This window comes from Lampetra fluviatilis, chromosome 34, assembly GCF_964198595.1.
Source record: "Lampetra fluviatilis chromosome 34, kcLamFluv1.1, whole genome shotgun sequence".
In the NCBI taxonomy this organism is placed as follows: Eukaryota; Metazoa; Chordata; class Hyperoartia; order Petromyzontiformes; family Petromyzontidae; genus Lampetra; species Lampetra fluviatilis.
In genome coordinates this window covers 10,350,771-10,368,535 of record NC_136308.1, presented here as the reverse complement: position 1 = coordinate 10,368,535, position 17,765 = coordinate 10,350,771, and the positions used below count along the sequence as shown (strand labels likewise).

Below are 17,765 nucleotides of genomic sequence, written 5' to 3'. Positions count from 1 at the left end.
GAGATTGGCGTACGCGGCTTCTCTTGACTGAGCGCCTAGGAAAGCGTGTGTACGTGTGTGCAAGGCGTTAATTTCGCGTTGCGTGGAGGTGAATTTGCTTCACCTTGCCCAAGTGTCGACTCGCCGCCCAAGTGTCGACTCGCCGCCCAAGTGTCGACTCGCCTCCCGAGTGCCCCAAAGGAACATTCACACACTTTGTACTAATTCTTACAGACTCACGCGAAAGGGTGCTCGCTGGCACGCGTGCATGTACGCACACCGAAAACCAGTCAGCTCTGGTCCTACAGAGTGCAGCAGCTATTGACTCTGTCCTGAGTGGTTTAATCTCTTTTCATGACACAGACCTAATGTTGTAATAACTGGTTTAAACATTACATCCTTGTCCGTAAAGGATTTTGGACACGCCCTCTGGAGATCACAAAACCCCAGCGGACGGCAGCCAGGCGCCACTCAGTGACCCCCGAGGGCATGGGTAGTGGGGCTGTGGTGAGCGCAGTGAGCCACAGTGAGCCAGAATGATGCATCTCAGTGAGCCAGAGTGTGCATCATAATATTTAGTGAACCAGAGCTAAGAACAGTAAGCAGAGGTCAGCGAGCCACGGTGAATCGCAGTGACTCCCTGCCCAGTGAGCCAGAAAGCAACATTGAACTTCGTGAACCAGAGTCTGCCAGTGATAGTTTGTTGAGCCAGAGCGAAACCCCGGTGAGCCAGTGACCCCTAGCTTGTTCAAGCCAGTGACAAGCATTGAACTTGGTGAGCCACACAATCACGGTTGTAGTGAGCCCTAGACTCACAGATCGGTGAGACAGCATAGACGAGCCAGAGATCAGAATAGTAAACCAAGGTCAGTGAGCCATAGTGAGCCGGTGGCTATATTTAAGCCGGTGAGCCAGGGAGAGCACAGCGAGCGAACGACTCGCAGTCGGAGTGCGACACGGAGTTCGTTGAGCCAGAGCGAGCAAAAAGTTACTCGGTGAGCAAGTGATAGGGGTGTGCGAGTCACAGTGGCACGGTGAGGGTCGGTGGGGTTGAGGGTCGGTGGGGGTGAGTGCGAGTGGTTCTGGCACGGCCTGGAGACCTGCAGTATCGTGAGGAGTGACTTCTACGATGACGTCCATCAGCAAGAACCTCTCCAGCCAGGGCAACCACACATCTCTCAAACAGGTACCACCGGCAAACACTGTCACAAAGACAAAGATCCCCCGAATAGCCTAAACATACTATTGGGGCAAGTGCTGTTAGCGAGCACCTTTGAAGGCCGGCATGTCACACGAGGGGGTGGGTGGACAGGACCACAGTGGCAATGTTTGCACACCACTGTACCAGGTACTCATTTTAGGCTGTGGTGGCCCAGGACCGGTTCAGATAAGCAGTATCACAGGTGTTGGCCGTGAGCGGGGGTCCAGAGCGGAACGCGCTAACCGCTGCGCCACCGCTCTCCACACGTGCGCTTTCAAATTGCGTCCTGTGGCACGACAGCATTTCGCCTGCATAGCCGTGTGGTCGGGAATCACTCGCGTGTGTGTTGGGTGTCTGTGTGGGGGCTAAACGGGCGCGGCACGGGCTAGAGAAGAGATGGAGTGATGTTGTGCAGGAGGACGTGGAGCTGAGTGGACTTGCCGATGACTGGTACCAGCGGTGTCAAGATCGGCCTCTGTGGAGGAGGCTCGTGAAGGAGGCTACTGGGCAGTTGGAGGCAGTCGCCCTCCAACAACAACGTAGGGCAGAGGAGCGACGCTCACAACAACGAGCGGGGCGCCGGGTGGCTAAAGCACAGCAAGTTGGCACAGTAGGGGGCACAGGTGGTGCATCAGCCAGTCATCTCAGTCGTCTGTCAGTCGACACCTCGGTCTGCCCCGTGACCTGCCAGCGGGCGTTCACGTGGCCTCAACATGCACATAGCCTGGCACAAGCGCCGTGGTGATGTCACCGCCACTTCGTGGTGAATGACGGTTGTGTGTTGGGGTGTGTGTGTGTGTTGGGTGTCTGTGTGTGTTGTGGCGTGGTAGTGTAGCGGTTAGCGGCGCTGCGAACTTGGCGACCTGAGTTCGATTCCTGCTGAACCGGTCATGGTCCTCCCCTAGGTCTATTCAGCCTGAAATTAGTACCTAGCGCGGTGTGTAAACATCGCCACTGGGAAGACAAAGACGGCTGGGCGTGGTGTTGACCCCCCCTCCCCTTCATAGGTGCTAGCGAACAGCACTTGCCCCGACAGTCTGTTAAGGCTACACGGGGGATATTTGTGTTGGGGGTTGTCTACGATTTTATTTTAACGCAGTTGCTGGGCAAAGCGGCCAGCCACACAATTACACTGTCGAAGTCTTAAGAGGTAAAATAGTCCAACGCGCATCTTCAATTAGGGCCAGGTTGTTATTGTGCTTGGAGGGAAAACAGCGCTGATAGGGAAGGAATTCCCAGGTGAGGCGGAGCGAGGGGCGGACACAGAGGGGAAGGAATGAGTGAGGGCTGAGTGAGTGAGGGTTGAGTGAGTGAGGTGAAGTGATTGAGTGAGTGGACGAGTCTGGTGAGCGTGGGTGAGTGAGTTCGTGCGCTGTTTGTGTGATCTTCGGAGTTTGGAGGGGGGGGTTGAACAAGAGTGCGGATGAGACGAAACAGCGTTTGTCAAGGTGCTCGACGTGGCTGGAAGAATGAACGTGTGAAGTTCGTGGTATAACAGGTACCACCTGCATAGCCTGTCACAAAGGTCCCCCGTATAGCCTGGACACACTATTGGGGCAAGTGCTGTTAGCGAGCACCTAAGAAGGCCGGCACGGCACACACGAGGGGGTGACAGAGGAGCCGCACGTCCCGCTTGTTTTGCTCTTGTTATCGACACAGGAACCCCCACAGGAGGATCACCAGGCTCGCTTCGAACGCAGCATCCGACGGCCTCGCTCGCGGTCGCGCACGGGCTCGTACGACAGCTTCGCCCTAGGTTAGCGCTCATCAGCAGCACGCGCGCGACACGACGACGCCACGACGCCGGGTGCATGCGCTCGCACAGACGCCGACGTCGATGACGACGACGACGACGATAACGACGACGATGACGACATTGATGACGACGACGATGATGACGACGACGATGACGTTGATGATGACGATGACGACATTGATGACGAGAATGACGACGACGATGACGACATTGATGACGGCGATGACGACGTGCGCCCCACAGAGATGTGTTGCGCGCGAAGAGAGGCGCTGCACGGACACGAGACGAAGACCCCCCCCGGAATAGCCTTCACGGGGCTTCACCCACCTACGAATGTCGTGCCAGTGCTGCTAAACGTCGAACTCAGATTGTAAATGTTGTCGCTGGGCTCCTCCACCACACCGGTTAGTGCTGTACTAGTGACGAATTGGCACGTTCTGTTTGCGTGACAACCCTTACTAGTTGGTTGTGTCGGGTGGTGGCGGGTTTAACGACACATTTATATATTTACGCGATCTAACACAAACAAACCTCTTATGGATGACAGAGAAAGTTACATGGTCTGATATATTAAACAATCATACATAAATTAAACAAGGCACGAAAATTGTCAATGCTTAAATAAATGACACCGCAATCGTTAGCGTATATAAACAAGTGATAAAATACGCTCGCATATTCACAGTTGTTAAATCAAAGTCACAGTTGAAAATGTAGCTGTAGCTAAGATTCAACATGAGAGTTAAAATTCTTGATGGTAAATTCACCAGATTTAGAGTGGCCACAGCCAAACGGACTAATTGTCAATGTAGGGCACGACATTCGTAGGTGGGTGAAGTATCATGGATGAAAGAATGAACATCTGTCCATGGGACCCGAGAGAGAGAGTGTGTGTGTGTGTGGCCTGGGGCATTGGGAAACTAACCGAGGCCCTCTTATCTGTATTCTCCGTGGCCCGGGTGGAGGGGGGGACCGCTTGTTTTCTACGACACCAGCCAAGGAGCTTAACATCTGGTTTAATCCAGACCGGTTTAAGGAGGGGGCCCATGTGATTAGTGGCAGCATTCTTATCGTCGCTGCCTGCGGCTTGAGTAGCAATTAACAGCCACAACTTCTTGATTCTCGCTCCATAAAATGCACGCGGACCCATTAGACGCGGGTAGGTGGGTGCGGGGGGGCAGTGAGCTGAGTGCCCGGGCCATCACCACTGCTGTTCCGTGAAGGTCACGAGGTCGCCCGCCCGCCCCCTCCCTCCCTCCCTCCAAATGCAGCAGTAATAACGCTTAATAGCGCAAGCGACATGGATGTAATGATGGCTGAGACGCGTGAATGACCCTGGTTAACTGCGTTGGAATGTGTGCGCTGTGTGCGCGCGGTGGAGTGCAGTGGTAATGCTGTTGTCGCGTTGTGGTAAAGTTCACCCTTCACGAGTCCCTTGCTCAGCTGTGTGGGGAGAACGCAGCAGAGGTGGGACAAAGTCATTGTTATGCAAGTTCAAGTCGAGTCGCAAGTCATCAAATTCATGACTCGAGTCTGACTCGAGTCCAAGTCACATGACTCGAGTCCACATCTCATAGGTGGGACAAAGTCATTGTTATGCCAGTCCAAGTCGAGTCGCAAGTCATCAAATTCATGACTCGAGTCTGACTCGAGTCCAAGTCACATGACTCGAGTCCACACCTCTGGAACGCAGTGTCCGTGCGAGAGCACTCAGGAGCGAGGAGTGCCGTATGGAGGAATAGCGACGTCTTAGGAGTGCGACATTAAGTGTCTTAGTTAAGCTCAGAGATGGTTCCAGGGAATGAATGAACAGTGGACGGATATTCGCAAAAAAAAGTCAAAGAGATTTCTTGCGGGGCTCATCTCTCTTTTTACAGCCCTGAGCCAGTGGTGGAAATTCCACATTCCTATGGTGGGGGTACGACTATCCATGGGACAAGCACCGTTGACTCCCCCCCCCCCGCCACAAAGTGATACCCATTGTTATCAACCCCGGCGGGATGAAAGGCCGAGTCAGCCCCCAGCACAGGATTTGAACTCGCAACCTTTTGAGCCACTGGTTCTCCTGTCGAGGCCACTGTTCGAAATTGTTCATCACGGTGGCACTGTGGAGCGTCCTTGACTCTCCGCGTGTGGCTCAGCTGTCCGCAGCATTCGCCGGACGTTCTCACGCGGTCCACGACCATCACCCACTGTGGCCGTGGCAGTGCGAAGCAATGAGGCCCGATCGTGGGCTCAGCTGTCAGCCTCTTCCCTGGCACCTCGTTAGCCACCACGTCGGTTTGCCACATCTCTGCTGCCGCTCACTCGTGAAACCTGGCCACCGGCTGTATGTACGTACCATATGTTGAACCTCATTAAGACCGTATGTAGCCAACCGCGCAAATCGGAGGTGTGGGGAAACGGGCGAGAAACTAAAACACAAAAAGCGGTTCGAAAGAAATTCGTTTTCAATATTGATTTAAAAGTGCATAGCTCCAGTGGCTTCCTAGTATCGGAAGGAAAGAGCGTTCCAGACGGCCGCAAAAGCGCATCTGAAAGTGCACACTGCGAGGATGACCGGGCAGGAGATCTGCGTGTCCCCCCGTACGTTCACGCGTGTGTTCACACATGGCTGTGTAACCGCGTGTGCATGTTGGGGGAGTGGTGGCATAGCGGTTAGCACACTGCGCTATCAAACATGGAGACCTGCTTTCGATTATAATACCACGATCAACGTGAGTGGCGAATTAAATCTGAACCATTCCTGGGCTTCCCCTAGTTCGACTCGGCCTTAAATGAGTGCCAGGTGAAGTTTGAAAACATCAACATTTTGGAGAGAAACATGCGGCCGCCTGTGGTGGTGGTGGCCACACCATCCCTTGACGGACCGTGGCGGCCTTCTTCGGCGCTCTCTAACAGCATGGTCTAAGTAGGCTACACGGGGTGTGTGTGTGTGTGTTCACGTGTGTGTGTGTGTTTGGGTTCACGTGTGTGTGTGTGTTCACGTGTGTGTGTGTTCACGTGTGTGTGTGTTCACGTGTGTGTTCACGTGTGTGTGTTCACGTGTGTGTGTGTTCACGTGTGTGTGTTCACGTGTGTGTTCACGTGTGTGTGTGTTCACGTGTGTGTGTTTTTTCACGTGTGTGTTTGTTCACATGTGTGTGTGTGTTCACGTGTGTGTGTGTGTTTGGGTTCACGTGTGTGTGTGTGTTCACGTGTGTGTGTGTTCACGTGTGTGTGTTCACGTGTGTGTGTGTTCACGTGTGTGTGTGTTCACGTGTGTGTGTGGCTGCAGATAGCTCGGATGAGGAGGGGGTGTCGCCCCGGGAGACGGCGGGGGACGATGATTACTGTGTGAAGGACGCGAGTCGCGCAGAGCTGGGACGACGAGAAATCAGCATCGCGCAGCAGGGTGGGTCCACCCCGTGCACACGACGCCCGCACCTCCGATTACCACGGTTGGCTATGTACGGTGCGAAAGAAGTTCAACATACAGTACATCGCATGCGTGGGGTCCGCGGCACTGCCTAGGTCCTGGTGGGATAGGCCGGTGTCAAGGTGCGGATTGACCTGTGGGAGTGTATCCATCTTTCATGGATCAGAATCGGAATATTCATACTGCAGGAGGAATCCGATGATCTATAAAGCTCTTTTTCACATATGTCCAGTTAGGGGCGGGTCAGAACGTTACAACAATAAACAACACAAAAACACGCTGGGAGTGCAAAGTTTCGCCAAATCACTTAATTTTTTTTTACAAATAAAAAAATTTCAATACGGAGGAGAAAAGGAGTTCCAGACACGTGGGGATGCAGTGGCAGCACAACGGCGCGGGTCGAGCTGTAGGCCGTGGCTCCCAAGGTCACGTTCCCACTGCCCTCTGTCCCCGCAGACATGCCGGCGCTCATGGCGCTGAGGAAGAGAGCGGAGCGGGACCGGCCTCTCGCCGGGGCGCGCATCGTGGGCTGCACGCACGTCACGGCGCACACCGCGGTACGAGCCCTTAAAAGCGCTCCCCCCTCCCCGCCCGGCCCGGTCGCCTTTGTCTCCCCCCAGTGCTGATGCTTACACACTGAACCAGGTAGTCATTTGAGGCCGAGTCGACCTAGGGGAGGACCCGGGGGACCAATTCAGGTATTCGTCACTGATGTGTCGTGAGCGGGAATCGCAACGTGGTGCGCTATTTATGAAACTATTTTTATTTTACCAGGTAAGAAGCAGCCTGTCTAAAAATGATAGCTCAACGAAGTGGCTTATCATTATGTGGAAATGTTTAGCAGCCAAATACTTTAAACGCATGACGCTGATTCTAAAAGTGGAGGAAAAAACCAGCGGACCCGGATTAAAAAATCCACGCGACCACGGTGGGAGAGAGACATGTAGACTCCAAATATACAGTAGCAAGCATCAGGGTCGGGATCAAACCCACGACCTCCTGCATACCAGGCGAGGTAGTTAACATCTCGCCACCGCGGTGCCCCGCTAACCACTGCACCACCGGCTCCCCACCACATGCACTTAACCTGGGAGTGGATGGAACATTAGAAGCTAACGACGGCGACGAGGAGCATAGGTGTGGGGGCAGCTTGTAATGAAGAGGGGGTGGAGGTGGGCGGAGGGCTGGGGGGGATCTGTGGGGGGGGGGGGGGGGCTGGCAGTAACGAGGTGGGCGTGCGTGTACAGGTGCTGATTGAGACGCTGTGCGACCTCGGAGCCGAGTGTCGCTGGGCGGCGTGCAACATCTACTCCACGCACAACGACGTGGCCGCTGCACTGGCTGAGGCCGGTACGCACGTGCGCGTGTGTCCATGTGTTTCAACAAAAAGAAGAATAATAATGCCCACTTATAACGCGCCACTACTGCCACACCCACACACCGCTCGCTCGTAGCTCTCGTAGAGAGAGAGAACGACTCAGGCGCGAGGAGGAACCACAGACGAGCAGGAAGGCAGCAGCAACCACGCGGTGAGGCGGCGCCAACAATAATTGCCCAAGTTCTGCGGTCCTCTAGATATATTGAGGTGTTATCGGCCAATTAATGAGTGCTTACATGGGGGCGGAAACCAGAGGACCCGGAGGAAATCCTTGCATGGGGGGTGAAACGCTCTATGCCTTACAGACGGCACAGGTGGAGTTCACATTTTTTGCTGCGCCTGCCTTCTGGCGAGCCACGGTATAGGGCTCCTCATCGACACACTCACGGGAAAGGGAGTTAAAATAGTTTTATTTACCAGGTAAGGCCCACTGAGCTACGTAGCTCTTTTTCAAAAGCGACCTGGCCACAAATGACAGCTCAACGAAGTGGCTTATCACGTGGAAATGTATAGCAGCCAAACACTCTAAACGCGCGTTTCTAAAGGTGGAGGGAGAAAACGAAGGCCCCGGAGAAAAACCCACACGTCCACGGGGAGAGAGACACGCAAACTGCCAATATACAGCAGGCGCCAGGGAAGGGATCGAACTCACACCTCCTGCATACCAGGCGAGGTAGTTAACATCTCGCCATCGTGGCACCCCAAATGTTTAGCAACATTTGTGCAATCCCACCAACGATTACACGGGGAATCCTTGTGTGCGCACACGTGTCTGTGTGTGTGTCCGGGTGCATCTGTGTGTGTGTGTTGTGACTTGCGCTATATTTCCCTGGATTTTTGGTCCTTAAATTCGAGGTGGAAGGGTCACCAAGCCCCTCGCCCCCATCCATAGTCTCCGTGGATGTGAGCTTGCCATGTGGGAAATCAGCTGTCTCAAGTCAGCCTCCCCCCCAATGGCATTGCTCATAACACACCATGAAGTTACCGTCTGACTGCACGAGGAGGTGGGGTGGCGTCATGTTTTTGCCAGACCGCATTATTACAAACCCCGAGTTCTATTCCTAGCCATGGCCAACATCAGTGGTGAGTGATTAACGTAATGCAGCATGTTAACATCAGCGCTGGGGAGACAAAGGTTGACCTGCCACGTTTCCTGGCCACACCACCCCCTCTCGTATTGTATGTCATCCACATAAATTTATCACTCAAAGTAATTACCATTGTAGCATCGTCGGCTACACGCAAGGCCCAGTAATAACTTCTCACCACACCTGTGGCTACTGGTCACGTGCCATCTCCGGCATGCCAGCGACGGTGAAAACTATTGAGTGAGAAATTGAGTCCTGGCTGCAACGGTTGGCTACGTGTGGTGCGAAAGAAGTTCAACATACAGGGACGCCTCTACTTACGAACGGCGTAGGTTCTAGAGGTCCGTCCGTAAGTCGATTTGTTCGTAAGTCCAACGTTACTCCTGTCGATTCCAAACGTGTTGTACGGCGTGTACACTAAACACGGGGAATGGCTTTACAAGTTGTATAATCTCCTGTAGGTGTCGGTGCCACTGGTTCTTCACGTTCTGCAGATGTAGATGCCACGCTTCTGAGACATGATGGGGGTTGATAATGTTCGTGGAAATCACAGAGAACGTTGTAGTGAACCACACAGCGACAACACAACGACAACAGACCATGGCGGCGGCCCAGGCAGAAATGTTGGAAATGAAGGGTAACGACACCGAACAACCACCGCCATCTATTGCGTGGTGGTTGAACTCACGACTCTCGGTCCGAACAGGCAACTCGACATACGGACCAGGTTTGTTCGCATCTCTGAAAATTCGTAAGTCGAATGTTCGTAAGTAGAGGAGTCGCCGTGCCCGCCGCTCGTCTGCAGGGTGCTCGGTGTTCGCCTGGAAGGGCGAGTCAGAGGAGGACTTCTGGTGGTGCATCGGGCGCTGCGTGTACTCGGACGGATGGAAACCGAACATGGTGACTTTTCTCTGCACCCCTCTCTCTCTTTGTAAACACACTCTCGTACTGCACTCTGCCTGTATGTGTGCATGTTGAACTTCTTTCGCACCGTACGTTGCCAACCGTGCTAATCGGAGGTGCGGGTGAAGAACAACAAACTAAACACAAGAAGCAGTTCTAAAGAAATTCGTTTTCAATTTATATTTACAAGTGTATAGCTCCAGTGGCTTCCTAATATCCAAAGGAAGAGGCGTTCCAGACGGCCGCGGAAGCAGCACATCTGAAAGCGCCACGCGACGCGGTGAGCACCGTCTTTCTTCGATGGCTAGCCAAAAGCCGCTGTGAGGATGACCGGAGTTTGCGTGATGGTTTATGCTCCTTGACAAGATCAGCAAGGGCCGTTGCCCGAAACGTCAACTATTATATTCGTTTTCTTTTTAAGGCCACATTGTGTTATTTATGAATGGAAATATATTGTTGTTAATTGTGCCCGTGCACCACTGCCAATGCAGTCTTGTCACCAACTAATTAATGTAACTAAATACTCTCTCCTGTGTAGGGCTGTGACGAAAGCATGAACCATATTACTTCACACTGCCACAAATATATGTGTGTGAAGGTGATGGGCGAGTGAGTGGGTTTAAGGGTTACTGGGTTAGTGAGTGGATGGGTGACTGGGTGAGTGGGTGAGTGGATGTATCTGCAATTCACCAACTCTAAGGCAAAGCAATTGAATGGCAAAATCACTTTGAGGTGATTATACAACAGTTGAGCTTCATTGTCCAGAGGAAATGATCACCTCTATGTAATAAGCAGGAGCATAGCCGGTTCATCATAAACAACATCATTATAACAATGGCTCCATTTAAGCCGGGTCTGTCCGGGTGGGTGGCCCGAAAACGTGCCACGCGTCTCAATGGGCCTGTGTTTCATCCCCTTGTTAAACAAAGGACACTCCTGTGGACAGATGCGAAGTGTATAAGGATCAATGTTATTTAATGAATTGATGACTCGATGCCTGCCTCGGCAGTAGCTTCACCCACCGCGCACGCACAGCAGTCGGTTGGGAGGGTGGGCGTGTGGCGTCCACCTGTAAACTCTAAAACTATAAACTATTTTTTTTATTTTACGAGGGAAGGACCAATGCGCTATATATAGCTATTTTCAGAAGCGACCGGGCCACATATGATAGCTCAACCAAAGTGGCTTATGTGGACATTTATAGCAGCCAAATACTCTAAAAGCATGCAGATTCTAAATGTGGAGGGGAAAAAATCTACACGATCACGGGGAGAATGTGGAAGACTTCAAATATAGAGGCGTCAGCGTCGGGATCGAACCCACAACCTGCATGTATGTTGAACTTCTTTCGCACCGTACGTCGCCAACCGTGCTAATCGGAGAGATGTGGGGGTGGTTAAGGTCTCGCCACCGCTGCGCCCCACGTCCGCCTGCGCCGCCCTGTGCCCCGAGAACCTCCTGTGCTTGACTCCGACCCCAGATCCTGGACGACGGGGGGGACCTGACGCACTGGATGTACCGCAAGTACCCCAACGTGTTCCGCCAGCTCAAGGGCGTCGTGGAGGAGAGCGTGACCGGCGTGCACAGGTGGGGGGCCGCGCGGGAGAGGTGGGGGTGAGCGGGAGAGGTGGGGGGCCGACCGGGAGAGGTGGGGGGCCGAGCGGGAGAGGTGGGGGGACGCGCGTCCTTCATTTGCTCTCCGATGCGATCTCGGGTTGTGCTGAGACGCGTTGTTCAGCGTGATGTCCGACGTTTCGCGTGCTGGGAGCTTCTTTAGGAATTGGACGGCTCCAGGCACCACGACGCGGCGCAGCGGTGACGTGCTGTGTGCCGCGCTGTGCGCTGTGCTGTGCGCCGTGCTGTGCGCAGGCTGTATCAGCTGTCGAAGTCCGGCAAGCTGACCATCCCGGCCATCAACGTCAACGACTCCGTCACCAAGCACAAGTTCGACACGCTCTACACCTGCCGCGAGACCGTGCTCGACGGGTACGTCCTCCCAGAGCCGGCACTTGAAGGGATCTCAGAGGTAGTTCTGTGTCATCTGCTTCCGCGAGCCATTCTCTAACATGGAGGTGGGGGGAGGGGGTGTCGCAATGCTCTGAGAGAGGTCCGAACGGATCCTTAATCTGGTGGCGAAGCGATGCCAAGAATGCGATTGGTGAATAAAACGAGGGAAGGGATGAAAATACATTTTTAAAAATATAAAAGAAAGCGACGGTGCTGTGACCGATCCGTGTGAGTCCGCGAAACCCTGCCCAGCGTGGATGTCCTGCGTTTCCGTATCGGCTCGCTCGCTCACCCCTCGCCCCCCTCCAACCCTGCGCTCGCAGGCTGAAGCGCTCGTGCGACGTGATGCTGGGCGGGATGCAGGCTGTCATTTGTGGCTACGGAGAGGTAGGTGCCAGTTAGCCACGTGACAGTCTACACCGGTGCTCTTCACTCATTTTCAGAGGGGGGGGGGGGGGGCACTTTCACCGATAAGACATCATCAGTGTGAGGAACCGCCACACATGTTAAACCATTGTGGGTTTGACAGCAGCACGATGATGATGATGGGGGGTGTTTTCACATTTTGTGTATTGTCACGTTAGGGGCCACACTAAAGGCCATCAGGGGCCACCAGTGGCCTTGCAAGGAAGAACGCTGCTTTACACCATATCGGCCTCCACGGCGAGTTCGCGAGTTGTAGCTATCCATGGCGGCGATTCCAGCGATGAAACGATTCTTGTTTTCTAGCCGTATTCTCATTCCCTTGTCTCGTTTGCAACCGTTTTGTTCTCTCCGTTGGTCTAAACGTAACAGCAGCATGCGATTCGCATACATTGTATAAATCGATTCGCACACACACGTGTCTATATGTACTAAGCTTAAGAATCAGCTTTACTCAATGAATCCATGCATCATTACTTGCCTAGTGCCACTCCAGTGAATGGGTAGGCACTCGCTAGGCATCGCCCCGTGCATCCGTTGGTATTTATCGCACCAACGTCAATTCTGCCGGCCCAAAATTTTATTGGGGAATTCCTCATTTTTATGATCGTGTTTTCGGTGTGTTGTCATGAGGCGAAGACTCCATTCGCATCTTTCGCAGAGCAGTGAAACCTATTGTCTTTGAGAATGGCCCATGGAAGCGGATATCACAGAGCTACCGCTGAGAACCCTCAGAGAACCCCTAGAGTGACGTCTGGTCCACACACAGGACAGCAAAACACTTTCCCACTTGGTCTGCATATGAGAGGAATGACAAATTAAGCGCAGTACCACATTTTATGCAACGGTTTACTCATTGGTTACCGAGCTAAGATCATCAGCTCTCTACACTTGAGAACCTGGTCCAATCACAGGCGACTGCCTGCATCGAACCCAGGATCTCAGCGGTGTAGGCTCAGCCCTTTGACCCCTCCAGCCACCCTTCCACTTCCGACGAGTCACAGATATAAACGCACGTGTCATTGTTTCCGTTACGGTTCATCGAAGCTCTCGCGCAGATACGTGGTGCGATGCATATACGACGGCCGTGGCGTTGCCGTGCCCAACGTGGCTTGTGTGTGGGGGCCACAGGTCGGCAAGGGCTGCTGCGCTGCGCTCAAGGGCCTCTGCTCCATCGTGTACGTCACCGAGGTCGACCCCATCTGTGCTCTGCAGGCGTGGTGAGCGCACAGGGAATCGTTTTCCCCGTTTTGAGTCACAATCGATTTTTGGGCGAGCAAATGTATTAACCCGTGTGTTTTCTGCTTCAGCGCACTGGTACACTGGTAATGTTAGACAGAGCGATCCACTATGCTTAACTCTTTAGTCATTCGACGTTTCACTGGTAGTTACAACAAGCATCATCAGGCAGTCGCCAGAATTGTGAAAATGTACTCCAGCCTTGGGCCTTAATTAGGTGATGTGATGTCATCAATCCGCGCACACAAGAGAGCAGGAAGTGGTAGGAAGTTATACTTAAAGGTTCATGTATTTGAATAAATTATGTTCTGTGATATTATTTTAGGTTTGTTAACATGAAGGTATATTTGCTTACATGGTGATACAGGTTTGTCCTAGTTTATTAGTTACACTAAATGTTTAGTAATCTTTTAGTAATGCTGTGTTAGTTTCAATGAACGTGAATACATTCTTTAATTTAGGTAGCGATTGCCGTTTAAAATAGCTCGTGATATCGCAGAACTACCTCTGAGATGCCTTCAAGTGACCCCTTGTCCACACCAGGGGGCCACTGCACTCTCCCACGTGCCCTGCTGTCGACATGTTTATCAAATGGCGATAAAACCAATTATTGTATTTTTGTTTTGAAGTCGCAGAAATGGAATTCAGCAACATTAAATTTTAAACCCACCCCATGGGGTGTTGTGCGCAGTCATCGGTGACCCCAGCATCCGCACTCTGCACTTGAAAACCCAAAACCCCTGGTCGATGGGGAAAAAAGTCCGCACTTAGTAAAAACGTCTTTTCAGCTTATATACCTTGTAAAACTCTGACGTCACAATGGAATTCTTATTAGCCTATCAAAATGCATAAAGCGCCTTCTACCAAGTCGCTTTAAAGCGATTATAAAATTGCACATAGGGTGATAACGATTGTAAATTAAGAATTAAGTTATACTGGTAGGAACCTCCTGGTTACCACAACCCACAGGGGATTATTGTGTCCGTCCGTCCGTCGTGCATCCAAAAATGGGAGGGGTGGGGCTGGGTGGAGAGGGGAGGGTGGGGAGGGGCTGGGTGGGGAGGGTGGGGCTGGGTGGGGGGTGGGAGGGGTGGGGCTGGGTGGGGAGGGGCTGGTCACCCTGTGGTGCCCTTATAAAACTCAACGTTTAACCTACTCACGCCAGCTTATGCCCGCCCTCACAGTCGGTCATATTTGCGGAATACACTACGCCGCCGTTGACCCTGGCCATTGACCGAGCAACCCAACGTTCCGACCAGCTCCCTCCGCAGGAATGTGTTTGTAAGTAGGTGGTGCAATTTTGAAGGCAGTAAATGAAGAGGGATTGATCAGGATGAGCTGGGATAGGGCCCTGGTCGTAGCTGGGGGGCTGAAAAGCAATGAGGTGTCATTGCATTGGGAAGACAAAGGGGGTCGGCGAGGGGCAGGAGCCAGGAAGGGGTGGGCACCCCCTATTTGTCCATGCTGTTGGCTCCCTTCTGTCCACGTTTAGGCTCAACAATTTCCTCTTCTCTGCCTAGCACTGTCCCATTTGTTAAAGATACATCAATAAACACACACCTTGTACTTCCTCAAGTAACCGTTTCATGAATGTGTCTTTAATATTATACTACAAGGTGGCAATGCATGTACTGCACGTTGAACTTTCTTTCGTGCCAACCTTGCGAATCGAAAATGGGGGGGGAAGGACAAATGAAACACAAAAAGCAGTGCATAGCTCCAGTGGCTTCCTCGTCCATATTACATTGCACTGTAGACCCACATCCTAACACAGCATCTCAGCCGTCCCAGCTCAGTGCTCTGACCTCTAAGCCGCCCACCCACTCACCCGTGGCTAGAGGGAATCCTAATGTTTGGGCGAGCGCATGGGGAGCCGGGGTGGAGCGTCGCCCTCGCTTGTGCTACACGCTGGTGCATGCGTGGTCTCGTGCGCATGCAGCATGGACGGTTTCCGAGTGGTGAAGCTGGGCGAGGTGGTGAGTCTGGTGGACATCATCATCACCTGCACCGGTAAGTGCCTGCGGTGTGCGTGGGTGGTGGCGGTGGTGATGATGATAATGACGGCGGTGGCGGTGAGTGTTGATTTGTGGTGATGGTGGCAGTGGGTGACATGTGGTGGTGGTGGGAGTAAGTGTCCATCGGTGGCGATGATGGTGATCACAGTGAGTGTTGAGCAATGGTGGTGATGATGGCGGTGGCGATGGCAGTAAGTGTCGATCGGTGGAGGTGGTGGTGGTGAGTGTCGAATGATGGCACTGGTGGCGGTCATGGTTGAGCGGTGGTGCTCTCTGATGGTGTCGATGGTGCCGCTGCGCAGGGAACAAGCACGTGGTGCGGCGTGAGCACATGGAGCGGCTCAAGGGAGGAGCGATCGTGTGCAACATGGGACACTCCAACACCGAGATCGACGTGGTAGGGATCCGTCACGTGGGTGCATGAGCAAAGGCAAAGATCCCCCGTGTCGCCTGTGCAGACTGTTGGCACAAGTGCTCTTAGCGAGCACCTACGAAGGCTGACACGGCACACGAGGTGGTGGGTAACCAGCACCACGCCCGGCCGCCTTTGTCTCCCTAGTGGAGATGTTTATACACTGCACCAAGTGCTCATTTGAGGCTGAGTCGACCTAGGGGAGGCCCTGTCCTGGGCCTCGACTCGGTCGACCGGTTCAAATAATCATCACTGGTGTCGGACGTAAGCGGTGAATCAAACCGCTGCACTACCACTCCCCACTCTCACACACACAGACACACGGCCGTGCACGGGATATCTGCTGTGGTGTGGGTCGTATTTCGGGGCGAGTGTGGGTCACGTGGTTCTGAATGTCTTTGTGTGCGTGTCCCGTGCGACCCCCTTCCAGGCCAGCCTGCACACCACTGAGCTCACGTGGGAGCGAGTTCGCCCCCAGGTCGACCACATCATCTGGCCGGATGGCAAACGCATTACCCTGCTGGCCGAGGTCAGTGCCAGCACCGGTCCGAGTGCTCGGCTGAGGTTATCCTGAAAATGCCGAAATCACCGGGTCTCATTAAGCCATGGGAAGCAAAGCAGGGTGGAGCCTAGTTAGTGCTTGGATGGGTTGACCACTGTGCATAAAACAGGCGCTGTCGGTCACTGGCGCACTACGTTATGGGCAGAGGGTGGACCCGACAAGGCCATTGTTGTCTCTCTCCCACACCTCTGCCCTACGCCCTTTTATGTAAGGACAAACTAAACACACAAAAAGTAGTTCTATAAAAATAAGTTTTCAATCGAGATGATTTAATAGTGCATAGCTCCAATGGCTTCCTAACATCGGAAGGAAGAGCGTTCCAGACGGCCGCAGAAGCGCATCTGAAAGCGCGCGATGCAGTGACCGTCTTTGTTCGATGGTTAGCTAAAGGCGCTGCAAGGATTACCGGAGTTCGCGTGCTGATGGTTTATGCTCCTTGACGAGATCAGCAAGGTATTCTGGTTTATTTGTGGTCGGCACTTTGTGTGTAGTGAGTGCGTCCTTATAATGTATTCGTTCGGTAACTGGAAGTCAATGCAGCTCGATGGGCACTGGCTTGACCAGCGTGGTGAAGTAGGGTCTAATTATTTCCACGACCCATGCGTATTGTCACCTGTATACGAGTGTGCATGCGTGTGTATAGTGGAGTGTCAGTGCAATGATTAGTGCACTGTGTTACAAACCCTGCGACCTGAGTTCGATGAATGGTGGTGAATATCTTAACCCAATCCCGGGGCTCCTCTACTTGCATGAGTACCTGGAGTGCCTTGTAAACAACAGCACTGGGGAGACAAAGGTGGCCACCCACTCCCTCGTGTGTCATGCTGGCTTTCATCGGTGCTCGCTAACCGCCCTTGCCCCAACAGTTTGATAAGACAACAATCGGGGATCTTTGTCTTTGTGTGTCATGGGCAGGGCCGGCTGCTGAACCTGAGCTGTGCTGGCGTGCCGACATGCGTGCTGTCCGTCACCGCCACCACGCAGGTGAGATTCCCGGCTACGTGGCCGATGAGCTCAGGGTGCCGGCAGCACCGGAGGTTCCTGGGTTTGAATCTGGGTTTTCGACCGCCTTTGGGAAGAAAAAAAATACTGGGTTCTCAAGTGTAGTGAGCTGGGTGGTCTGAGCTTGTCGCATTGCACTGCACCAAAAGCCACTGTCAGCCGGTATTGAGAATCTAAACGTTCAGTTTAACACTGAGGCTTTCGCGACAAATATCATTCATAACAGACGGTTTTGTTTTGGGTTAGATCGCATAAATATAAATGTGTCGTTAAACCCGCCACCACCCGACACAGCCAATTAGTAAGGTTTGTCACGTAAACAAAACATGCCAATTAGTCACTAGTACAGCACACCGCTGTGTTGGAGAGTAAACCCACAACA

At 53.0% G+C, this 17,765-nt stretch overlaps 1 protein-coding gene across 1 annotated transcript in view; it reads left to right on the top strand.

Moving 5' to 3' along the window:
• The first annotated feature begins 962 nt into the window (after positions 1 to 962).
• The window catches only part of LOC144944412 (S-adenosylhomocysteine hydrolase-like protein 1), a 24,604-nt gene continuing 7,801 nt past the window's right edge, over positions 963 to 17,765 (top strand). The window contains exons 1-14 of the mRNA XM_078872552.1: positions 963 to 1,165; positions 2,840 to 2,936; positions 6,214 to 6,330; positions 6,811 to 6,911; positions 7,602 to 7,704; positions 9,626 to 9,720; positions 11,204 to 11,310; positions 11,593 to 11,709; positions 12,054 to 12,117; positions 13,285 to 13,373; positions 15,332 to 15,402; positions 15,710 to 15,804; positions 16,250 to 16,348; positions 17,297 to 17,365. Coding sequence (XP_078728678.1) covers positions 1,109 to 1,165; positions 2,840 to 2,936; positions 6,214 to 6,330; positions 6,811 to 6,911; positions 7,602 to 7,704; positions 9,626 to 9,720; positions 11,204 to 11,310; positions 11,593 to 11,709; positions 12,054 to 12,117; positions 13,285 to 13,373; positions 15,332 to 15,402; positions 15,710 to 15,804; positions 16,250 to 16,348; positions 17,297 to 17,365 — 1,281 coding nt within the window. The 5' untranslated portion in view covers positions 963 to 1,108. The remainder of the gene's footprint in view (positions 1,166 to 2,839; positions 2,937 to 6,213; positions 6,331 to 6,810; positions 6,912 to 7,601; positions 7,705 to 9,625; positions 9,721 to 11,203; positions 11,311 to 11,592; positions 11,710 to 12,053; positions 12,118 to 13,284; positions 13,374 to 15,331; positions 15,403 to 15,709; positions 15,805 to 16,249; positions 16,349 to 17,296; positions 17,366 to 17,765) is intronic.